This window comes from Lissotriton helveticus, chromosome 2_1, assembly GCF_964261635.1.
Source record: "Lissotriton helveticus chromosome 2_1, aLisHel1.1, whole genome shotgun sequence".
In the NCBI taxonomy this organism is placed as follows: domain Eukaryota; kingdom Metazoa; phylum Chordata; class Amphibia; order Caudata; family Salamandridae; genus Lissotriton; species Lissotriton helveticus.
This window is the reverse complement of record NC_136059.1, coordinates 1,624,760,107-1,624,786,014: the sequence shown is the minus strand read 5'-3', so window position 1 is coordinate 1,624,786,014 and position 25,908 is coordinate 1,624,760,107. Positions and strand designations below refer to the sequence as shown.

The window sequence follows — 25,908 nt, the reverse complement described above, 5'->3', positions numbered from 1 at the left end:
CTATGGCCGAATCCCACCAACCCTTTCTTCAAATTGTCTAGGAAAATTCACCTTTACCAATTTCAGGCTCCCCCCTTTGGACTCTCCACTGCCCCTTGGTGCTTCACCAAGGTCATGAGAGCTGTTGCCTCATCTCTGAGAATAAGGGGCATTAGTTTAATCATTCACTTAGACGACATTCTCATAATGTCTCAAGAGCCTGCACAACTAGCCAAAGTCCTGAAGACTGATGGATCGCCTAGAAAGTTTAGGATTCATCATAAACAAATATAAATCAATGCTGTCCCCTTACCAGATCTCTGGAGTTCCTAGGATTCACAGTAGACACTAGGATTCACAGTAGACACATTGAAAATGTCTCCTTTTACTACCTTCAAAAAAGATTACCAAAACCAGGAAGGAAATAAGACACGTCCTGAAAAAGCAAGACTTCTCAGAGAGCTAGCCAGGATTCTGGGTATCCTCTCCTCCTCCATCCAAGCCATCTTTCCTGGTCCCCTCAACTATCGGACCCTCCAAAGGGTAAAGGCGAGAGCCCTAAGAACTGGCCTCTGGTACGGAGATCAGATCTGTCTGGATCAAGAAGCCAAATCGGAACTAGCCTGGAGGCTCGAGAACCTAGATGCTTGGAATGGAAAAGCAATCTTTGGTTCAAAACCAGAGTTTGTTTTACAATCAGATGCGAGCCTTCATGGCTGGGGAGCTTGCCGTCTCAATCGGAGCACTGGTGGTATCGGGTCACAAGAGGAATCATCTCACCACATAAATTTAGAACTAACAGCTGGGCTTTACGCGCTCATGAGCGCACCAAATCTGTGGACCTCTCGAATTTAGCAAAGAAACTGGATGTTCTGTCTGGAACATAAGATCGCTCTCATAGCGGAATACTCTGCAGACTGGAACTAAAGATTACTGTTACATCACAGCAATTGGAAACTGAATGCTTCAGTGTTCACAACCCTAAACAAGATCTGGGGCCCTCTAGAGATTGACTTATTTGCGAGCAGACTAACCTTTCAACTGGAGAACAACTTCAGCTGGTTGTCAGACCCGGGTGTTCTAGCAGTCAACGCCTTACTACAATCTTGGAAAGGAGCCAAGGTGTACGCATTCCCTCCCTTTGCCATGATTCAAAGAGTTCTTCAGATAGTCAGACAGGATCAGTACTTCCTTGTCCTAATGACTCCCTTTTGGCCATCCAAGCATGGTTCCCCACCACTCTAGTACTAGCTTGCAACCCCCCCTTCTTAATCCCTACCCTAGAGAATCTTCTTGCAGACGTAGAAAGAGGAGTTCACCCCCAATTCAAAACAGCAATCTAACCCTTCTTGCCTGGAGAGTGTCAGGAGATCCAATGAAATCTCAGGACTTTTGGCGACGGCTGCAACTCTCCTCAGAGAGTCTTGGGCCCCAGGCACTCACTACAGCTGTAACATATGGAGAATCTGGGTACGTTGCTGCCTGGAAAGGAACCTGGATTCCTTGGAAGCACCTATTGTTGACATAGTTAACTTCCTTGTTAAACAATTTGATAAAGGCCTCAGCTATAGAACGATCAATTGCTATAGATAGGCTATTTCTGCAGATCAGGTCCTTGTCAATGGTAAAACGGTCGGTAAAAATGTCAGTTTGTAGAGTGACGAAAAGCATTAGTTTAAGAAGACCTCCTAAACCTAAATATGAAAGTCTTTGGGATGTCAAACTAATCCTTGATCTTTTCAATAACTGACCTGTTAATACTCTCCTCGATAAAAAACTTTTCCATTAAGCTGGCTACTATGGCTAATCTCATGCAGAAGGATCGCTGATGTCAAAGAACTGGAGATTACGAATAGATCTTTTAACCTGTTCGGAGTCAAATTTGAGATTTAAACAAGAACAAAGACTATGTCGGATTCAATTTTTACCCACGTTTTGATTTATGTCCAAAACTTTGCTTTGTGGACTGCATGAGAGAGTTTGATCGCAGAATGTTTTCTCTTCACCATCAGGATGTTAACCAATTACTTATATCCTTTGTTAAACCCCACAAAGGCATAACCTCGACCTCTATTGCTAGATGTGTTAAGACTGAGTTTAGCAGGTACTAACTTAGAGAAATTTCAAGCTCACTCCCTTAGAGGGGTGCTCTGGCCAGTATATCTCTCTGGTCTTGGGGTAAGTTGGACGACATTCTCAAAACTGCTGACTGGTCAAATGCTAGCACCTTTGCACGTCATTATTGCAAGCTTATTGAACATATGTCTGATGTTTTACAAAGCTACCAGCATGCATAATGTAGCCTCGGTTCTTGTGATGAAATTGCGATTCTCATATTAACATGACTAGAGAATCAGAATTTCATTAAAGACACAGAGGCTGACATTATCCCTCCCATCCCTTGGTGGTCTTGCAATGATTTATGCTGTTTTTGCTAGTTTATAACTACTTTTTATTAACAGTACTTCTTTCATCTCTTGTTCCTGTTAGCTTGACACTTTTTTACATTCAAGAGATATTTGCTTATTTCTCTTTTCAGGTAACTCTCCTTAACTGCGTGTCATCTGGCCTTTGGTCTTACCCTTGTTCTTCCTTCTCCTTCATCCTGCTCATCAGGAGATCGTTTTGATGTTTCATGAACTTATTTTCCTCGACATTTAAAAGAGGCAGATTGTTGATGGCTCATGCCTTTCATGTGTTGCTATTGTCCTATTCTGGAACCTTTTAATATTGTGATGTAAACGGCTGCTTGGACTGCATTAAAGGAATAATGCATATGTCAGCCTCCGTGTCTTTAATGAAATCCAGATTCGCTAGTCATGTTTATATGAGAATCGCAATTATCACTTATGCCAATGGCACTCAGCTAGCGGTGGCCCTTAATCAGCCAAACACCGCCCATAACAACCTTAGTGGATGCCTGGTGGTTAAATGGATGACACTATCCTGTGTAAAGTTGAACGGAGACAAAACTGAGCTCATAGGGAATACCCCCAAGCTCATTATGAACCCACTGTGGCCCATCTTCCTCGGTCCAGCTCCAGTGCCAAAGGACACAATCAAAAGCTTGGGCATCTGGCTTGGTAACTCCCTCAACTTTAACCATCAAGCAGCTAAACTTACAGCCACCTGCTATGGTCTACTGAGGTTACTTCGAAATATTCTTCCCCTACTTACATTTCAGGTGAGAGATTATGGTCCAGGGTCTCATTCTATCGCGCTTGGAGTTGGGAACACCCTCTGTCTAGGAGCCCCCCGGCCCCCTTTGCGCAAGTTCCAGGTCATCCAAAATTGTACAGCCCGAACACTCCTTCTGATCCCCCGTCGAATCCCAATCAATCCTGGATTAAAGAACCTCCATTGGCTCCCAGTTCGGGAGAGGATTGAATTTAAGGCCCTGTGCATTGCACACAGGGCCTTCTGGAAGACAGGCTCTGCCATTAACCAATCGCTGATTACCCCCTACCACCCAAACAGATAGCTTAGATCAGCATCTTCCATCCCCACCTTAGTACCCAGGATAAAAAGTACTAGATGTGGCAGCCGCTCCTTTGCTTATAACTCAGCCAAACTCTGGAACTCTTGCCCCCCCACCCCCCACTTGCGGTCAGAGCCCAATCTGCTCCCATTCCGTAGGCTTTTTAAAAAACTCTGCTCTTCAACAAACCTGTATAGTTTCTAACTATCACGTGTTGTCTGCAGCGCTAGGACGCCTGAGGGTAGCTATCGCGCTTAGCAGATGGTATTTTCCCTTTATTTCATTAGAGGGAAGGATTTAGAAAGGTTGCTTGGGAGATCAAATTATTTAAATACGGTTTGGAGTGATCAAATGAGGGATAGAGGAGGAAGAGTCTAGAAAGGGTTATTTTGGAGATCACAGTAGTAGAATGAGGTTTTAGGTGAATCAGAGTGGAGGTAGTGATATAGAGTAAAATATAGGTCATTACATTATAATTGCATGAACAATGCCACACTGGGGGTAAGAGCACCCACAAAATATTCAGACTCTTACTTCTTTAGGGAACACTTTACACAAGTAGACCGTTACAAAATGAGGAGGTTTTGAGCATAGGTTCAACATGAACTTTTAGTGTTCATCCGTGTGCCACTTCTACAAGTGGCAGCACTAGATCGTGCATTTTTCTAGTGAGCATCTCTGAAACTCCCTTAACGATCAGTGATCCAACAGCTCGTGTGCTTGCAGTCCAAGTGTCAGGAAATCATCTCACGCGACAATGGAAGAGTATGAAGCTGGAGAATTGACAGTTCTTTTGAGAAGTTAGAGTTTAACGCATCGCTTACAACAGTTGACAAATATAGTCTTGTGTGCTCTTTCCTGGTAGTCTCATTAGATGTGCACTGCCACAATCCAAGCATGAGATTACAATTAATAACTGGAAACACTTCCATCAAATTGCAGACCTAAAAACATTAAAATTAAGTAGCTTTAAAATGGAATAACCCCTTTGCCTGATATTTTAAAGTGGGTGTCAAGATTATGGGGTCCATCAGGATGGCGGGCGGATTGCCCCCTCCAGGCTGGCGGTAGCCACCGCCAGCCTGGCGGGGCAATCCGTTTATGAAAATGAAAATGTTTAATATGGTGGCGTTGTCTATTAGACACCGCCAGCCATATTACGATGGCAAGAGTGCAATGCCTTTCCGTGGCGGCAATGCCGCCACGGAAAGGCAGGCGGTCTTCACTCTGGGGGCACCCTGCGGGCCCCAGAGTGAAGGTGAGTGGGTGCACACGGGGGGGTACCCCCCTTCATTTTCATTTCCAAAGCGGCAGGCACCGCGCGGTGCCTGCCGCTTTGCAAATGAAAATGCTGTGATGTATTGTCTCAAAAAGGGGGTGGTGATGGACAGAGTATCTGAATTAAGCAGAACACTCCTACCCAGTCAAAAGATCAGGGCTTGATCCATCACCGTTTTTTAGCTCACTGCACCATCCCAGTTCAGAACCTGGCTATATGCAAATTAGTCTGTCCCTGGCCCAATGCATCATGGGAACAGGGCAGACCAAACTACCAAGCCAATTCTTCACTGGAAAGGAAACAAGCTTCCAGGGACCGGTTTCTGGCATTACAGCCGTCTTCGGCCCGGCTTGCTTGAATCCTGATGGTGCAGTGAGCAAGGGACTCACATCTGAGCATACCCTTCCACACTTGTGGTGGCCAAAATGATTCAAAAAGGGGGTGGCATGAGATTACAATTAATAACTGGAAACACTTCCATCAAATTGCAGACCTAAAAACATTAAAATTAAGTAGCTTTAAAATGGAATAACCCCTTTGCCTGATATTTTAAAGTGGGTGTCAAGATTATGGGGTCCATCAGGATGGCGGGCGGATTGCCCCCTCCAGGCTGGCGGTAGCCACCGCCAGCCTGGCGGGGCAATCCGCACGCCATCCTTCCCTGTATTCCCCCCCGCCATATTAGTACGGCGTAAGAAAACACTGCCCACCACTTTTCCGCCCCGGTCGCCTTGCGGCCGGGGCGGAAAATGTTTAATATGGTGGCGTTGTCTATTAGACACCGCCAGCCATATTACGATGGCAAGAGTGCAATGCCTTTCCGTGGCGGCAATGCCGCCACGGAAAGGCAGGCGGTCTTCACTCTGGGGGCACCCTGCGGGCCCCAGAGTGAAGGTGAGTGGGTGCACACGGGGGGGTACCCCCCTTCATTTTCATTTCCAAAGCGGCAGGCACCGCGCGGTGCCTGCCGCTTTGCAAATGAAAATGCTGTGATGTATTGTCAGCATTGTGGCGGGCGGTGCAGAGAGCACCGCCCGCCACAATGCTGAGAATACAGGATGTGCCCGCCACTGTGGCGGGCACATCCTAATGGCACCCCCGGGACCCCCGCCCTTAAGGCGGGCGGTCCCGTTTTCCGATAGGGTGGCAGGCGGGCAAAGCCCGCCCGCCATCCTAATGTGCCCCTTAGTTTTGACAATTAGCTTGATACTGTATCTTCCGAATATATTGGCACATTAAGTGCAAAAACACCAAATATACCGTTGTGTTACCTACTCCACATACTGCATGTGTGCTTGGATGTTCTATTTGCTAGGAAATGGTTGCACATCATGCACATGCAAGTTTATTAAATGCAGACAAGCATTGGTAAATGCATTAGGTTTCACCTGGATGTATGACAGAGTTCCAAATGCCATTAGAACGAATGGTTTTACAATGGAATCTCTACACAAAGGAAATACAACGCAAAAAGGATATTATACCGTTTTGAACTGCCAAGATAGCTGTTTTCAGTCAGTCTATAAAAGTTCATTTTTTGGATCTTCATTTTCTCACCTGGGTATATAGATCTTGCAGTCCCTGGTGGACGTTAACTAGAACACATGTAGTTAACAGGTTTATCCCCATCTTGCACTGTTTATTGTTCTTTGATACAACATCCATGTTACATACCATGTTCCCCAGCCCAGCTTCACTCAGTTGGGAGTCAGAGTGTAATTACTGTCCGAGAGTCTGAAGTTCTTTTACCAATGCCCCCGTTTCAAGATAGCCACAAGTACTATGTGCCTGGCTTCCTAGATTAGATAGATGTAAACATATGCAAATGACAGTTAGACATATAGGTGTGCACCCATCCAAGGATAAGAGGGGAAGCAGGCAGATCGGTCTACTGACCAATTTAAGGAGTTGGTGTGATAACTGTCAAGCATGTGATAGTTCTGTTCACTGAGTGGAAAGCTCTAGTGTCTGCTCGGAGCAAAGAATAAGCCTGCTGTGGCAAGTATGTACAACACTTATTGTACCATTCTTCCTATCAGCAAGTCTACGCCAGGCCCAAAAGATGGTGCATACTCAGATTTGTTCCTTAGTGGATTGGAGTGACAAGCAGACCTTGCGGATCCATGTTCACCAAGTAAAACATACCTGCAGCCCACCTTGCTACGTTATCCTTACCGACAACACAAGGGTGACTGCAGAGGCCTAGACCTCACTAGGGTTTGTGACTCAACATACTAGATTGATAGGTTTGAGTGAGTCTTGTTAGTTTTTTAATGTGCCATAATATGGGTGGTGTACATTTTATTATGGTGCAGTACGATATGGAATATAGAGCTGAGGCAGGTTGTGGAAGGTATGTACTTGCACGTTTTATCACATTGTGGTATGCTATCTCGCTATACGGCAGTAAGGAATGCAATGGTATTGAAAGATATGGGTGAAATATAAAGCTATGTTGTGATATTGTACCTCAGGCTACACAATGGAAGATGAAGTTAAAGGTATGTTGTGGGGTGGCATCTTGTGATCTGGTATGGAAGCTGTTCACACACAGAATGGTTTAGCTGCATATAGTCTTTTATCGTTCATGTGAACAACCAATCCCCAATTAATCTGATCACTTTCACTATAAATATCACTGTAGGGAAACTGGAATAGATCAGCCTTTATAAACTGTAGAGAAAGAGCACAACAGACATTCAATTTTGCAGCCCACACTCAACTAGTCAGCATAGACGTAGAAAGCATATAAAAGTGTACATACTTATTTTATTTTCCTTTATCTGAATATCAGGTATCAAAGAGTAAGTTGCACTTTGATGCTCGGTGCCGATAAGGTATCATGATGAAAAAGGCTCCAGCAAAGAAAATTACAAAGCGAAGCACGCACCATATTCTGGGGCAGTACAGAGGAGACAGTGGAAGACCCCTGAACACAAGACGAAACTGGGAAGATGCTAGCTCCTACTGTAAAAAAAAAAATGATATTTTACATGAAGCAGTAAGATTCTGGGATCAGGCCAATACATGCATCCTGAGAGCTACATAAGTTTCCTACATGGGCAGTTCCGCCTGATGCTCTCCATTTCCACGCATCACTTGCAAAGTCTTTGATCAAAACCCCGAAGATATAATGTAAAAACACAAAGCTCAAATCACTTTAAATTTTTCACTTTATCTTCCAGAGTTGCTTGATTTGCTCCTGAAAAGTCGTCAACCTATAGGAATAAAATAAAAATGTAAAATAATTGTTACTCGTGGTGAGCAGTGGCATGCAAAATTAGAAACTTATTACAGCAGGCCATAATAGAGCTTTGTGCTGCCGGCACTGCGCAGGTCATTGGTTGTCAGCCCCCAAAAACCTCAAATACGATCCCATCACTTTTGTGCAGAAAGATGCCTGCTCACCAGTTCTCAAAGAATTTAATAAGAACCCAATGATGAGCGAGAAGATCGAGTGGATGGTCCATCAAATCCTTCCCTTCCATTACAAAGTGAATACAATCCAGGAGTTAATTAAGACCAGTTTCCCCACTTAAGGATGCTGGACCCTTGCCCACCGAAGGGGCATGCTTAATCACCCAGTGGATGAGGGTATAGCATCCTCAAGGAGAGTAAGCAAGCCTAAGTTTAGTATGACCAAGTTCATACATTTTTTATTTCCTTAATTTGGTAATACATTTTTTTTTTTCAACCATAAAAAGGTACATAAGATATTACAACAGCAATATCAAGTTGCAATTCAATGCTTAAATTCATGTAAAGTATAAAAAGTTAAAATATTATGAGTGCATTCGTACGTGATCTGTTAAGTATCTGCCTTCGGTTAACAGCAACTACTATGAAACTAGCAACAGAAAAAAACAGATGTGCCAATAATTGCAAATACATCAGGGCTGGCCGCACTTACGCAAAATTCAAACTTCTTTGAAGAGGCACCAACAATTAATGTCTAGGTGTTTTTTAATAACTACAGAACCCATATGAAATGCAAGGTGTCTTGGGGAGAGTAACCATCACATCATGACCCGAGTTGATTAGACAGTCAAATTGACAAACCTTAAAAAAGCAGTGAAGTATATGAAATCTAGGTGTCAATAGAAAACTATGGTAAGAATTAAAACTAGTCCGAGATGTGTCAAAGAAGTTTGTAAAGTGACATTTGTCACTACTGTGGGTTTATTAAGCTCCGTCGGTTCCCTAGTAGTGTCTACACCAGACATTAATGCAAACCCACAACAAATCGGCCTCCACAATCTTATCCGGATTGTCAAAAAGCTTCCTTCTCCCTAATTCAGAGAAGCGATTACTCACCTACCTGAACGATGCTATAGTGGTCATCTTTATCAAGAAAAAGACCATCTTTCAGTACCAACCTATTTAGCTTACATTCTGATCTAGTAGTAATCCACCTGATAATGGGGTGCAATTCAATGCAACAGTTCTATAGTAACGCGCTAGGTATCCAGGGTCTACCATACTCCGTTTCTAAGAGGTGTAACCTGACGGAGTACTACGAGAAGCGATATTATGGACAAAGACCACCATCAACTTAAAATGAACTGTCCTCCTAAACTCAATCAATTCAGAAACAGAAAAGCAGAATGACGAAAAAGCAGTATTTAGACTTTATAATACAATTACCATTACAGCTAATACAAGAAATCGTGGTGAAAAATGGACGACAAAAGTAAAATAGGCATTAAGAGCAGAAATGTAAAAAAGGACAGATTGTACAGCAAAAAAAAAAAAGGGAGGAAAGCTTGGTCAAGGGAACAAAATAAAAATGTAGGAACTTTGGTAAAAGAACAGGTTAAAGAAAAAGAAAGGAAATGTAAAAAGAAAGGAAAACGTTACGATGGACCTTCACTAATGCTCTTACTGCAGAAATCTCTATAGAACCAGAGATTCCTCAGCTTAGAATGTACTCCAGGTGCCGAACTGGTTCCAGAGGATTTCCCAGCAATGCTTCCTCAGAGAAGTGCCATTGTGCGAGTCAGTGCTGACTCCATATCACCCCAGAAGTGACAAGAGTGGAGCTGCATGTAAGCACCACTTCTTAACTTTTCCGTTTCCACACACTCAGACAGACATGCAGCACAAAACAACTGTTGGTAACCGTGTGCAGATCACTAACTTGAGACCCTTTAAGATGTTAAAAAGAGGCCACCCAATAGAACAGAGTTGGAAGAGCGTTAAGGAGTTTGGGGTTAGACAAGAGTATTCAGCAGAAAGGGTTACCAAAGGTAACCAACGTGTTCTTCTGATGGATACGTCTATTTGCAGATTCTTCACATTTGAACAGATAAAGTAGCAAGTCCCAGAAGTCGAGGAACTGTGGAGAGGACTTGAACCAAAAAGTATTGCAGAACTTAGCAGGCAAAGTGTCCTTCCCACCAAAACTAGCTGAGAAGGCATTAGTGCTTCATGAATGTATACATGCACACATGCACCACTGGCCAAGTTGCAGCATAGCAGATGTCAAAGAAAAGCACCCCTTGTGCCAACACAGTTGTAGCATCCTTGGCTGTGGTGGAATGGGCTCTCACTTCCTGGGTTCTTCTTGACCAGCACGTAGCAGATCTTGATGCAGAGGACTATCCACTACAACAGGGCCCTCTTGTGCACAGCAATCTTTCTTTGCTACAGAAAGCCCCACTAAAGCACATTCCAACCAATGGAGTGTCTTCTTTCCAGAGGCGATAGACAGAAAATAACCCCAGAAGAGTAATTGACTTCCCGAAGTGAAAGGAGTCACAGCCAGAGGCAAAAAGTTGCACAAATTCTCAGCACCAAATTGTTGGATAGAAAGTAGTGCCTAGTATAGAGCAGTTGGGGGAGGGAACAGCGTTTACATCGCAACTTTTACAACGAAGTACCTTTACAACGCAACCATTAAAACGCAACTTTTACAACGACTTGCGCTGGGGGGCACTCTAGGATAGGGAATAGTTTTAATTTACTATCCAACACCTTCCCTACTATCCACGGGGACTGGAGTTGGAATAGTAAATTAAACTATTCACTATCCAGCGCCCCCCAACGCAAGTCGTTGTAACAACTTGCGTTTTAAAACTTGCGTCGTAAAGGCATGCGTTGTAAAAGCATGCGTTGTAACGCCGTACATCCGAGCAGTTGCACTGACAGGCCGTGCAGTTTACTCATGAGACGAGCGGATGTTTCAAGACTAGATTCACTGACAGCGGCTAGGCAAATGAGGAATGTCAAGCACAAGTTAAGGTCCCACTGGGTCATCACAGTTTGGGATGGGATGCGTTTCAAACGTTTAGATCTTTCACATACTTCTGGTGATCTGAACGAGGACAGTTTGTCTGGCAAATTTATCAAGATCGAAAAGTCAAATAACCTTTTACTGTATCCACTGCAAGGCCTTGCCGGGATAAAGAAGACTAAGGGTCTGTGTTTCAAACACCACACCACGTTAGTACTTTGTTCCAGCATAGATTGGTTTCCTGGAAGGGGAAGATGGAATCAACTGCTTCCGACGGCAAATAAAATGCTGTTTACTGCTACTGCTCAATCTATATGAATAGCGATGAAAATTGCAGCGTTTTGGATATGGGACACCCTCCCTGTTGCAGAGAGAGAGAGAAGGGGCTCCAGTTTGTCTGATCTGATAAGTCACAAGCTTTGGTTATCGATCTCTCCATGTCCAATAAGGACGACCTTGGCCCAAATGTTCTTGATCTTCAGAACTCTGGGCAGAGGTGGTAGTGATTGGCAGGGGGTATGGGAACCCTGTAAGCCTTCCAGTGTGAATGAATCTCCTAGAGTGTGCTTACAGAAACTCCAACGTGGTAAACTGGATACTGTGCGTTTGCCATTGGAAAAAGATATATCATGGGATTTTACCACTGATCGAATATGTCCTGTACCACCTTGGGATGTAGATGCCCCCGTGATCTGCCAGAAGTTATCTGATCAATTTGCCAGTTCTGGCATTCAGGCACTCTGTCATTAAGCAGGCGACAAGGAAGATGTTCTGTTGTTCAAGCCACCTCCACAGGTGCCATCTCCAGATGAGTAGCCTCATTTTACAGGGCCCCACTTGGTGCTACATGCAAGCCATACAGTGTAACCTGAAATCCCAATGTGGCCAACATCCAGGATTCCTTTCCAAAACAATTCAGGGCTCAAGATCTGCAGTGGTGGCTGACCGATCAGTTTTTCCTGTTGCAGACCACTTTTCCTTCTTTCCCCAGATATGGTAGTGGTGATGGAGATTGGAAAGCTTTTGGTCTGTAGCAGAGACCCAGCGCCAATTAACCTACTGGAGTCAACGGGCAATCGGTTTTGCCCTGAAGGCTTTTTTGCCATCAATGGTACAGGTTCTGCAGGCAACACTACCGCCAAGTTGTACTTCAACCAACAGAGCTGAGTGGGGTCCAGGATTAGTTGACAAGGAGAATGTACAAGGCTAAATAGCCAAGCACCCTCAGACACCCATACTGCAATAGAGCCTGAAATATCGGGGAGCATAGCTATAATACCCCATACTTTTTTGTGGTGGAGGAAAAACCTTGAACCTTACCATATACAGGATCACCCCAATGAATGGAATCCATTGTGGTGGAATCATGTGTGACTTGTTTATGGAGGGCACTGACCATATTAGGAATTATAAAGAAAGACAGATCCTGCTAATTGCAACTCAGTTCTTGGAATACATTCCCCAGATTCGAGAGATCCTCAGCAAAATCCCATGATTTATTGCCAACCAAGTGATCGGAATACAAGAAGTTTGACAGCCAAGACTTGTTTCGCCCATTTGGTCATCCAGCCAAGGGCTTTTTCAAGGCATATCTTACATTTTCCGTCTCTGCTCTAGTGATGTCTCTAGGGGACAGACAGTACAGACCCTAGAGACATCTTAATATCACTAGAACCGAGACTGATAATTTAATATATGCCTTGAAAAAGCCCTTGGCTGAATGCACTAATCAGCGAAAGGACCCAGAAGGGGTGGCTGTTTGTAAGGTGCCCAAGTTGAGGAGATGTTGACCATAAGCATGCCTAAGGAGGAGCATGCTGGTAGAATGTTTCAAGCAGCATTTAGGGCACAGCAATTTGTCGTGCTGGTGACTAGTTTTCCCTCAGAGACCAGCTCAAGCCCTCTTACGGTGCTCCTCTAGACATTGGAGGGGCTCCTCCATCTCATCCCAGTGGGCCTGATTTTGCCTGAAAGGTAGGCATATTAAGGTGGCAATGCGCCAATGATTGGGTGAATGCATCCCAACGCGCTTGCCAGCTGCTTCTATGCCTTTTCTTTTTTTTAGCTGGCGTTGGGGCATTGCCAGTACCTTGTATATTGGCCTGTCTGCCGGTGGTATGTACTACTAGGGAATCAGGGGGTGGTCGGATGGTAAAGCCTTATACTGATTGTCGACCCAAAAAGTGATTACTTGAGCCTCAACAGGCTTCCTAAAAATATCAGGGCATGGATTAAGCATGCACTTTAGCATTGGAAACTACTGCAACGACGGGTGGAGGATAGTTTTGAAGCGGACATTCTCTTCAACTAGTTCCTTGTACTAGTCTACCATATGTTATGCTGCAGCCCTACCTAGAACCTCATGTTAAGAGGTAGCATCATCGGGAGGGGTGGGCAGCATTGAGATCAAAATACGTAACCCTGGGAGGGTCCACGTCATAAGAATCCCATGGGTCACCTTGTGGGGGCATGATGTATGGTTTCCCTGCCATGTTCTCTGTAGGTTAGAATGTGGTGGACTCTATGGTGTATGGGAAAGTGGAATAGCAAGACAAGCCTGTGGAGAAGCCGATGTTAGGTATTTGGGTGTTGTTGGAAACAGACAGTGTTAAAATCTAGATTGCGACGTAAACATTATCGGCGCCATCTTGTCCCTTTTTTAGGCTCATATGTGCGCGTAAGTAGCAGCCATTTTGAATGCCATGGCCTCTCTGCCCACTGCCGATAGCCAGCGCCTCTCTCTCTCCCTGACCCCGCAAGCATCCCCCGCGCGCTGACAGCCCACGCTCTCACATGCTTGGGCCATAAACCACCCCTTCAGCACGGCCCTGCCTCGGAGCCACATCCCGTACCCGGCTAACACCTCCCTCCGTCCCTTTGATGATCACACATCATTTAATGGGCCCCCTTCCTCTGTGCCCGATCCCAGGCCGTCACCTAGCCCTGCGGATGTAGTTTATTGCCCCTTACAGTAGGAAGCTGTCCCTCTTCAAAGAATCTATGACTGATCAAAGCCCCCACCCCATGAGATCCGATCAGCCACACACATTCCGGGTACCGGCGGAATATCCAGCTGCGCGATAGTCATCACCTACTGAGATCGGGGTGGGGACTTTCACTGTAAATATGTGTGGGAACGGGTTTGAAGCGGGGATTCCGGGGATGCCTTTCCATACTTCAAAGTATTGACAAGAACATGTTTCATACAATAAAGCCATAAACCTGTGTATAAGAGGCCAGGCCTCAGAGATGCGGTTAGAGCACCTCGAGAAGATACCCTGTGGTCTGATTTGACGTGTTCTGCTCCGTCGGAATAAACTCCTGTTTCCTGCCTTCCTGTCTCCAGCGCCTGCCTCTTTGTTTGGTATATTGAATGGTATGAGAGGCGGTTAACGCCGGGCAAACACCGAAGGTTCTTGGTCGACATCGGCCCTACCTTTTTTCTACAATTGGCGTCCCAAACGTGGGGCCCATCAGCGACGCGTGGATCCAGTGGGAGAGGTCCCAACGACAGAGTGAACGACTGCAACGATCGGGAAGAGCTCCTGCCCGATAGACCCTCGTCTGGCAGCCGATCATCCGAACTTCACCGGTTCTGAGCAGACCTCGAGTGATCTACGGTCCTGACTGGGAACCATCAGGAGTGCCACGGCAATTACGGAGAATAGAGGACGATCGGGCGCTGGAAGCGGAAGACGAGAAAACGTCCATGCGGTCCGGGTAAGGTCGTGTAACACGACGAATTGTGAATTGATTGTTTGAAAATACTAGTATTACTCATTTGATTGTTTCTGAGAGATTCTCTATTTGCAAACAAGCACAGAGTCGCAATACTCTGTTTAGTCTTTGCAGATAGTGAAGGGTAGGTAACGCAGGCTTTTGCCCCCGTTGTAATCCGTCGTGCCTACTTCCCTCTCCATTAGATTGATTGTTATCCAAGCATTTACTGTTTTGGAATTGGTTCTCTTTGGATCATTCTCTATTTGCAAACAAGCACAGAGTCGCAATACTCTGTTTAGTCCTCGTGAATAGTGAAGGATAGGTAACGCAGGCTTTTGCCCCCGTTGTAATCCGTCGTGCCTATTTTTATCCCTCATTTGATTGATTGTTTGTCCGAACATTGATCGTTCGGACTTGGTTCTCTTTGGGTTATTCTCTATTTACAAATAAGCACAGAGTCGCAATACTCTGTTTAGTCCTTGTGAATAGTGAAGGATAAGTAGTGCAGACTTTTGTCCCCTTTGTAACCCGTCATGCCTATTTTTGCCCCGTTTGTTGGTAGTTGGTTCAGCCCGGACCGCTTATTAGAGGTGAACCATCCGGCTCCCCTGGAGGGCACCCCTAATAAGGACATGTTTACTAAATATGGACTAGTCGCCGTGGCTTATAGTAAGCTGTGGCATAAATACACGAGAAAGGATCGGGAAAGTCAGTGGCCACTGATAGGGTCCTTTGATAACGATAAAATAAACGCGCTGGAAACAGCCCTTTATAACAATAAGACAACACCCACTATCCTCGATAGCTTCGGCATGTGGCGCAAAGAAACAGAACAGCGGAAGAAGAGAAATGAGGTCAGGTTAGAAAAGGAATTACGCAAAGCAGCTCACCTGGCCGCTAACAAATTAAAGGAAGAAATAAAAGAAAGAGAGGAAACCAAGCTAAAACAAGATTCCGAATCATCAGGCCAGTGTCCCGTCAGGACACCCTCTACACTTTACCCCGAGCTACCTTCGAAACAGCGAACGAACGATGATTTACTATTAGGTCCCCCGATCATCTACATGCCCCCTCCATACGCCCCTTCCCAACCCTTAGCGCAGCACCCGCAACCCCCACCAACAGGCGAGAGTAGTGCCGGAGCCTCGGTCCTCATGGCCTCTGCGCCGACCGAACCCCTCGTACCCAGCGCAGCACGAGCAGCGACTTCAGATGATCCCGAAGCTGGGAGGAAAGACCCTGCTAGATCGAATAGATTAAGTAAGGATGAACGAGCTGGGATCGATGAGATTGTAAAGACACTGGTGGTGCGAAAGGAAAGTGAGGATTATATAACGGATATGTACAATACATATGCCAATAGCCACAGACGACACTTTGTCGTACGCCTTTGTTACCATACCCTTAATGCCTATGAAGACCGATACCAAGGAAAAGGCCCTGAAAACCGAACGACTCTGTATAGGAAAGTTGATGTCGGAGATGGAGACGAGTGTGATGTGACGAACCTCTTCACGCGTACGCTTGAAGTTTTCCGCCACCTCACGGAACAGAAACCAGGGACTAACACCACGACTCCTGCAGCAACTGAAGCCGGAGTAGAAAAATTGACACGATGATGCCCATAAAGGAGGCCGCTCCTATTGGGTTCCGCCACGAGGACAGGGAACACACGACGATATTAACCACCAAGATGCGAGAGGGAGGGTAGTTTACAACTGGGTTTACCAACCATGGGATCGGCAAGACATCCTGACTTTCCGAAAGTCCTTGCCTGATCTGCGAAAGAACCCCACAGCCTTCTATACAGAATTAGCCATCGCTTTGGGTTCAACGATTATGACCCTAGCGGATATCGATTTGTTTTTCGGGCTATGTCTGCCAGCTGATGTGTGGAAGCAAATCCGGAAAGTCGACCACCTTGAGCTGTTCGGACATACCTGGATACAACTCGGTAATGTTGACAAACAGCGGGAACCGGGACAGAAACCTTTGAAGGCCATTCTAGACCTACCAGAGAAGATCGTGCAGAAATTAAAAACCCTAGTTCCAGAAAGGAAGGTGGACTGGTCGATAGTAACGGCCTGTCGCCAGAAACCCCAGGAAGACGGATCAGAATACTTCTCCCGGTTTGAAACGGTGTTCTCCGATTACAGCGGCCAGGACATGACCACTGCAACCGGACATCACTTGTTTGTCCAGAACTATGTGAAAGGCCTGACACCAGAAGTCTCGCAGAAACTACAGACTAGCGAGAGTAGTTGGGCGGCCTCCAAGCCCGCAGCTATCCTTCAGATGGCTCAATACTATGAGCGACAAAAGAACGAGAACGATCAAGCGACTGAGAAGAAGAAAAAGGACTTGAAAGAGAGGGTGATGATTGCTCAGTTGCAAGGGGTGACTATAGGAAGGGAACAGTATAGAGGAAACTACCAGTCGAATGCTCCTAGAAATCCCACCCCCTAGAGACCGCACACCCGCACCCGGCGCTCCACGAACAGACCTCGATGAGGACCAGTGTGCGTTTTGCAAAGGATTTGGCCACTGGAAGTCTCAATGTCCAGTTCTGCAAGAAGCACTCAGAAATAAAGACATGAGAGACGTAGCGGGCGGGCCGAGAAATAGAGGACAGGGACGAGGGCACACAAACGACACCAACAATGACAGACCTGGCAGACCGAACACGTTTGACCGTCCCCGACAGAATCAGTGCCAACAGTCTGACTGCGACAATACCCACGACTTTGCATAGGACTGCCAAGGGCAAGGAAGGGATCCAGTAGAGCTCTATGTTGACCAGCAAGGTCCTTATGTCACCGCTAAGGTCCTAGGTACGAAGTCTCCATTTCTGGTAGATACTGGTGCAACACGTAGTGCGTTGTCTAAACGATTGATTCCCAGGGCACCCTTGCCTGGCTCACATGTGACACCAATAGGTTTTGATGGAACGCCCTCCACTAATCCCTTGTCCACACCGATCTTTTACCTTGGACAATAACACCACTGACACAACGTTTTTGCTCTCCTCCAACACCCCCGACGCCATTATGGGACTTGACTTATTGAAACATTTTCGAGCTACTATTAGGTGTTCACAAGACGGAGTTCGAGTCATTCTGTACGACAACCCAACACTGCTCAGATCTTGTCGCACACAACGCATGTTTGCCATCACTGACGCTGACTTGTCCTTACTTGACACCCTACCTCTGTACCTATGGGCAAAGACTGACTCGGACGTAGGACGCATGATGATAGACCCTGTACACAACTGTTCGACAGGACGCAGTACTCCCAAAACTCCCACAGTATCGGATATCGCCCGAAGGCGAGAAGGCATTGGTAGAAATTATCCAGTCCCTGGTAGACGCAGGAGTGGTAGAAGAAGTAGTTAGCAATGTGTGCAACAGCCCTATCCTACCCATTGTGAAGAAGCAGGGTGAGGGAGATGAAAAAGCGTACCGCTTCATCATCGACCTACGAGAAGTCAACAAAGTAGTTGTACCCCAGTACCCTGTAGTCTCAGACATCACCACCATTCTGACCCTGATTCCTTCCACTGCCACCACCTTCACGGTAATCGATCTCAAGAACGCATTCTTCTCCATCCCCATTCACTCAGACAGCCGCTACCTTTTCGGCTTCACTTTAAAATCCCGCTCATATAGATTTTGCAGAGCACGCCAGGGCTACACTGAAAGTCCAAGCATCTACAGCCAGGCCCTCAAAAGACAGCTGGATGCAGTCCAGTTGCCGGACGGATGGAGTGGTGTTGATACAGTACGTCGATGATATCCTTTTGGCGACAGACACCACTCCACTTGCAGTCACAGCCACCATCCAACTCCTGCACTTCCTCGCGGAAAATGGCCACAAGGTCTCCAAGAAAAAGTTGCAATTCTGCCAACCTCAAGTCACTTACCTAGGCCACCTCTTGTCCAAAGACGGGAGAAAACTCACAACCGATCGAATTCAGGCTATTCTAGAGACCCCTATCCCTAAAACCCCGAAGCAAGTCCGCTCTTTGGTAGGCCTCACCTCCTTCTGTCGACAATGGTTGCCAAATTTCAGCCTCATTGTGAAACCACTACTTTCCCTACTGGCTAAAGATGTCCCCTTCCCGCTCCCTTGGACCCCTGAATGTCAATCCTCCTTCAAGGAACTACGAGACGCCCTTTGTTCAGCACCCGTCCTAGGAACCCCTGATTATAAAAAGCCCTTCTCTCTGTACACTCACGAAAGGGAGGGATGCGCTTTGTCTGTCCTGACTCAAACCATTGGCCCCAAACAACGACCATGTGCCTATTTCTCTGCCACTCTTGACCCTGTAGCAAGAGCTTTGCCTGCCTGCCTTCGAGCAGTAGCCGCTGCTGCTGTCTCTATCCGACAAAGTGAGGGAATCGTACTCTCGAATTCCCTCACGGTACTAGTGCCTCATGCTGTTGACACCCTCCTAAACCAGACCAAGACACAACACCTGACCAGCGCACGACTGACTGGGTACGAACTGACACTGATCGCACCTCACATCACGTTGAAACGATGCACCACACTGAACCCAGCCACCTTGCTGCCTCTGCCTGAGAATGATCCCGATGTGCCCCCAATACATGACTGTGTGACCCTCACGGACGAACAGACTAGGAGTAGAGTTGACCTCCGAGACACTGCCTTCCCAAACCCTGACGGAGAGCTATGGGTAGACGGCTCTTGCATTAAAGTCCCCGACGGCACCACCTCAGCTGCCTATGCAGTTACCACAGCCCGAACTGTAGTTGAAACCGCCCGCATCACGCAACGATCCGCTCAGGCGGCAGAACTGATTGCCCTCACACGAGCATGTATCCTAGCAAAGGGGACGACAGCAAACATTTACACGGACAGCCAGTATGCCTTCGGGGTGGTTCATCATTTTGGGCTCTTATGGAAGGAGAGGGGATTTCTGACATCTCATGGCACACCCATCCTGCACGGAGATCTAGTCTCCGCTCTGACTGAAGCGGTTCTCCTCCCCAAACGACTTGCCATAATCAAATGCCAAGCACACAAAAAGGTGAGAGACATCATTGGACAGGGAAATGCACTGGCCGACATCACTGCCCGAACCACAGCTGAGAACAGGACGACGACTCGCATGTACGTGACTAGGTCACAAGCAGAAAAATGGACGGACGCTAGGGAAACTATTAGGGACATCCAAATGGCCAGCTCACCACAAGAATTGACTGAATGGGCACGGGTGGGATTAAAAGACGATGAAGGCTGCTGGCGGACAAAAGACACGAACAAATGGTTGCTACCCAACTCGTATCTGATCCCCATACTGACGATGGCTCATTCCCCTGCACACATAGGATCTGCCCCTATGACCAAACTTGTCTCCCGAGTTTGGCATAACGATAGAATTGCAGACTCAGCCAAACGATTAGTCCAGCAATGTCTAGTCTGCCTGCAACACAACCCTGGGAAAGAACGGTCGTACACCGGGGAGGGTTTGGGGTCCCCAACCATCCATTTGAAGTCCTACAGATGGACTATATCCAGTTAGAGAGATGTCAAGGACTGAAGTATGTACTTGTTGTATGCGCTTTTAGCAAATGGGTGGAAGCCTACCCGACGCGTGACAACACTGCCATTGCCACTGCAAAAGTACTACTGAAAGAGTTCTTCCCTCACTACGGCCTTTGCCGTATTTTATGGAGTGACAATGGCCCCCATTTTGTAGCCGAGGTTATCCAGCTTATCCTGAAAGGACTGGGGGTACGACAGAAATTCCACGCAGTTTTTTACCCCCAATCTGCTGGACTGGTCGAGCGGCACAATGCCACATTGAAACTAAAACTGGCGAAAATAGTGGCTACCACAGGACTAAAATGGCCAGACGCTCTTCCCCTAGCATTGCTGTCAATGCGTTCCACCCCCACCAAACACCACTTGACCCCTTACGAGGTCGTTTTCGGCCGGCCCATGAGTATCTGGTCCGCACCCAAACCGACATCTATTCACGACGTCCCGGACGTCCTAATATCGGACTATCTGTATAACCTAACTAAAACACTGTCTGTTATTCATCATCAGGTGCTGCAGGCCATCCCCGATGCTTCCAGGGGCCCCGGACATACCATCCAGCCTGGAGATTTCGTCCTGATTCGGAACTTCCAGCGGGAGAAGAGTCTGGAACCCCGCTGGACGGGCCCCTGGCAAGTCTTGATCACCACCCGAACAGCTCTTCGAGTGGAGGGGAAGCGAAATTGGCTGCATGCACATCACTGCAAGAAAATCTCTCCGACCCTGACGTCGACCGAAGACGTGACCACCCAAGAAGAGCTCCTGCACAAAGAACGACCATCCCTGAGCTGCTACCCTGAAACAGAGACACTCGAATTGGCGAAATTCCCTGATCCCACTGTGCCATCCAGAGAAGGGTATAACCTGCGACGAAAGGAGGGAGTTTCGGCTAAGTAGACCACTGACTAAAGTTACCATTCTCAGAGCGGCGGCCTGACACTACAAAGGCTGCCAGGAGAGAAACCAAACGAAGTCTGTGGTTCTGCCCACTACCGAGCACCTTGAAGATGATGGAAGCGCCCGATACGAAGATGATGGAAGCAACCGGACATCCGAAGACCCACTACAGAAACCCGAAAACTGACAGGTTGCACAGCTCAAAGACTATTGCTCTTCTTATCACTCTTCTCTTTTGCCTCCTCCTCATGACTACCTTCTGGATCGTGGAAGAGAACGCACCGGCTCATAAGACCTTTCTAACGACTGCACTGCCTACCACCATGAAAGAACATTACCTGGTCTCTCTTTCACCTCAAATCCAAGAAAGGCGTAAGGAGTTCTGGAACAACTCCTTCGTACAGTTGCTGCACCAACACAACCTTGCTGCCAATGCCACGAATTGCTGGATCTGTGGGTTGATACCACATGCCACCGGACATTCCATCCCCTTCATCCCTTCACCTTTCTCTGTTCATGGCTCCTGCCTTGCTTGGCTGATCCTCTTGCAAGAGAGCTACAGAGACAATGCCACTTCCAGCGAAACTGTGTCACACTTTTATCATGGAGTCTGGCTGAACAAAACCGGAAGAACTGCTGCTCCCTTTTGCCCTCTATCCTCCAATGCCTCTGTTCACATGGACATCCCCGCCAAAGAAATGGTGGAGATGCAAATATTTAACAATCCAGCCAGACCCACCTTCTCCTACCTCCGGAAACTAACAGCTGCCACCCTGACTGTGGCCCTATCGGTCGCCAATGTCTCGGGCCTTGTATGCATCACAGGCCATGGGGCACAAATGGTGGGCCACAGCACTTGTCGCATCACCAGAACTTTGGACTCAACCGACCCACCCTCTTTTGTCACCTCTCCAAACATGTACTTCGTCTGTGGTACAAAAGCCTACACCTGGCTCCCAAAGGGCTGGGGAGGTACCTGCTACATTGCCTTCATCCTTCCTCCAACCTATGTGGCTCCGGCAAACCATCACCGACAGAGACGAGCAAAGGACATTGAGCAGGCCGACTCCACTGGAGCACAATTCTTGGATGCAATGAAAGGACTTGTTCCACTTTGGGGTCCGATGGCAAACAGTCGTGCCATTCGACATTTATCCCAGGCAGTCGAGACAACGATGAACATTACAGCTGGTATCCTCACAAACAATACAGCCGAGCTTCAGGCGGTCCATCTGGTGGCTCTTCAAAACCGCCTTGTTCTAGATGTGGTTCTGGCAGACCGTGGAGGAGCATGTCGTATCATCGGGTCCAGCTGTTGTACCTACATACCAGACAATTCACCCTCCGTCTACAAGGCCATTGAACACCTCCACAGACTCTCCTCAGAAGTTCACCAGGAACAAGAAGGATGGTCGCTTGGGAGTTGGTTCTGGAGTGCTGTAAAGGACTGGGGATGGAGGTTGCTCATGATTGTACTGATACCAATCGTCGTAATATGTGGACTCTGCCTGGGTATTCAATGCTTGCCACCTCTGTGTTCACTATTTGCTAACTGTGTTTGCCCTAAGACTCCGAACTTTGAAGCTGAACGCCTGAAAGCTTTGTATGATGTAGAAATCCGTAATATGATGGGGATAGACATAGATTGACAAGTTGGCTAGATATGTTGAAAAGGGAGGACTGTTAAAATCTAGATTGCGACGTAAACATTATCGGCGCCATCTTGTCCCTTTTTTAGGCTCATATGTGCGCGTAAGTAGCAGCCATTTTGAATGCCATGGCCTCTCTGCCGAGAGCCAGCGCCTCTCTCTCTCCCTCTCTGACCCCGTAAGCATCCCCTGCGCGCTGACAGCCCACGCTCTCACATGCTTGGGCCATAAACCACCCCTTCAGCGCGGCCCTGCCTCGGAGCCACATCCCGTACCCGGCTAACACCTCCCTCCGTCCCTTTGATGATCACACATCATTTAATGGGCCCCCTTCCTCTGTGCCCGATTGTCCAGCCCGATCCCAGGCCATCACCTAGCCCTACGGATGTAGTTTATTGCCCCTTACAGTAGGAAGCTGTCCCCCTTCAAAGAATCTATGACTGATCAAAGCCCCCACCCCATGAGATCCGATCAGCCACACACATTCCGGGAACCGGCGGAATATCCAGCTGCGCGATAGTCATCACCAACTGAGATCGGGGTGGGGACTTTCACTGTAAATATGTGTGGGAACGGGTTTGGAGCAGGGATTCCGGGGATGCCTTTCCATACTTCAAAGTATTGACAAGAACATGTTTCATACAATAAAGCCATAAACCTGTGTATAAGAGGCCAGGCCTCAGAGATGCGGTTAGAGCACCTCGAGAAGATACCCTGTTGTCTGATTTGACATGTTCTGCTCCGTCGGAATAAACTCCTGTTTCCTGCCTTCCTGTCTCCAGCGCCTGCCTCTTTGTTTGGTATATTGAATGGTATGAGAGGCGGCTAACGCCGGGCAAACACCGAAGGTTCTTGGTCCACATCGGCCCTACCTTTTTTCTACAACAGTTCAGGCAAGGCGGACTGGTGGCCTTCTCTTGCTTCTGCTGCTAGGCCAGTGAAGGGCGCTCTGGAGCCTCCTCCAAGTTAAGATGTCTTTTTGAAACCTGGGTGGAGTGCGCCGGCAGCGGAGTGAGAATTCGGCCTGTTTGGGGTAAGAATGACTATATGCCTCTGACAGGCATCTAGTGCATCCTGTCGTTCGATGAACCGGTTCGATGGGCCAGACGGCTGGATTTTCCTGTCGGCAACCACACCAGTTTCAGTTCCAAAGATCGGCTTGATGCAGAGCCGAGAGCAGGCTGTGCTGAATGAGCCAATTTTAGAATGTTCTTTGGTGCCAAGCCTAAGCTAGGTGTGGTCTCCTAAGTGGCCAGTGAGGACCATGGCCCTAAGCCAGTGGTGGCTTGCATCCAGTCTGTAGGTCCAAAGCCTGGAACACTCCTTATTGGGTGGATTCTCGGCTTGAGAGCAGTGTCAAGGATGGACGGGGGGGGGGGGGGGGGGGGGGCGACTGTACTCACGACCTGTTGTGTCTTCACCACTCCTGCGCGACATCGAGGCAACAGGCCCTTCAGTCTTGAAGAGCCTTTTTCAAGTGCAAGGCATTGAAGGAAGCCTCGTTATGCTCGAGGAAGAGGCAAAGATTAAAGACCTGGTGAAGATTGGTTGGGTTATTTCACATGACACCAACATGTATTGAAAAGGCCTATTTTCCATCTCGGGTAAAAGCATGATGTGTGGAACAAGGGAAAGGCCCCGATGGGAGAGGCCCCACTGGGGGCCGAAGTAAACCAGAGGTCCACCCTGAACGAAACTTCAGACATCAACCTGATGTGAAAGGAGGGGGAACACGATTGAAGACACACGGAGAGGAACCGTGGAGAGCGAAAACACCACCCTTCGCAGACATTTTTTTCAGGGCAATAGACACTGGTGCCACAGTGTCAGAGAAGAACCTAGCACAAACTCTGGTGTTTGACTGAGCCGGCTTCAAGTTGACCCATTCACGGTCACACTCCAAATCATGCTTCCTATCCAAGGAGGCCTCCTTAGTGACTGTTGCCTTTTTTGTCTGAGCTTGCCACCACCAGGAGAGGGCATTGATGTGGGGGTGTTTCTGCACGCACACGCAATCACTCACCCCTTTTATGTTGATTACAGTCTACTTGGACTTTCAGGAAGACAGTGGCCTTGAAACTTCCACTGCTACAGAAGAATTTGACCACTTATGGAAGTGTACGCTTCTTTTGCTGTGGTAATTTAAAGAGCAGCTATGGTCCGGACTTACAACTACCTTCTGTTGCTGCAAAGACAAATGTCCTTTATGTAGTTTTGCAATCAAGGCAGGCTTATTGGAGCACTTTGTTCAATGAACCCTTACCAACAATTTAATGGGCACTTGGTCTAATCCTTGTTCTTGCTCGCCAGGGACTAGACAGGTAGCGCGGCGCTACAAACCAGTGTCAATCAATGCAGATTTCCCTATATACCATCTTGTTAGGGTTTCTGGTGGTTTCTACAAGCAAGGTAAACTCAAATTAATTTCCTTCAACAACCTGAATATAAAGCCGAAGGATTGAGGCATTCTAAAGCAGATATTTTCTCCAGCTAGCACTGTGGTCCATCAAAGCGTTTTGTCTACTGGGCAGGTATACGTATGCCTTCTGCAACATGGCCAACAAGATTTTGCTGACCGTTCTGGAAGAACAACGATTCTCTGTGGCTCAAGTCATTCCAGATTGTCAAGGTGTGTCTAAATGTGATTTGTGCTGAGCTTCATCCTACTATTATCTGGGGCGAGCAGTTGACCGTGTGGTCAACCATCTGCAAGCAAGAATGAAATCAGATTTCTCAGGAGATGTACAGGCATATCTTAGGGGTGTGCCTTTCGAAGGCTCACACCTATTCATCAAGAGAGCAGAAACATAAGAATATGGCCATGGCTAGCGGACATGTCCTTCAGCCCCTGGCAAACCATTTTTTCACTGGTTTATTAACTTCAGAGTCTACTTAGGGGAATGGTGTACAGGCACTAGTTTCCTCAGTTCTTACTGAGGCCACCCTAGTCCTTTTGGGGCAAAGAGGTGATCTGACAAGCAATGCACAGGTCGCTATGGGCAGCAGCCCTCCCAGACCTTTCCAAGCACGAACAGCCTTCAAGTCAATTTAGCGATACCAAAGGGGATGATGGACGGAGCGTTTGAGCAAATCAAACACTCGCCCC

The 25,908-nt window shown here is 47.3% G+C and overlaps 1 protein-coding gene across 1 annotated transcript in view; it reads right to left on the bottom strand.

Moving 5' to 3' along the window:
* Window positions 1-7,485: 7,485 nt before the first annotated feature.
* LOC144818803 (thioredoxin-like) overlaps window positions 7,486-25,908 on the bottom strand; it is a 51,765-nt gene continuing 33,342 nt past the window's right edge. The window contains exon 5 of the mRNA XM_078676575.1: window positions 7,486-7,954. Coding sequence (XP_078532701.1) covers window positions 7,892-7,954 — 63 coding nt within the window. The 3' untranslated portion in view covers window positions 7,486-7,891. The remainder of the gene's footprint in view (window positions 7,955-25,908) is intronic.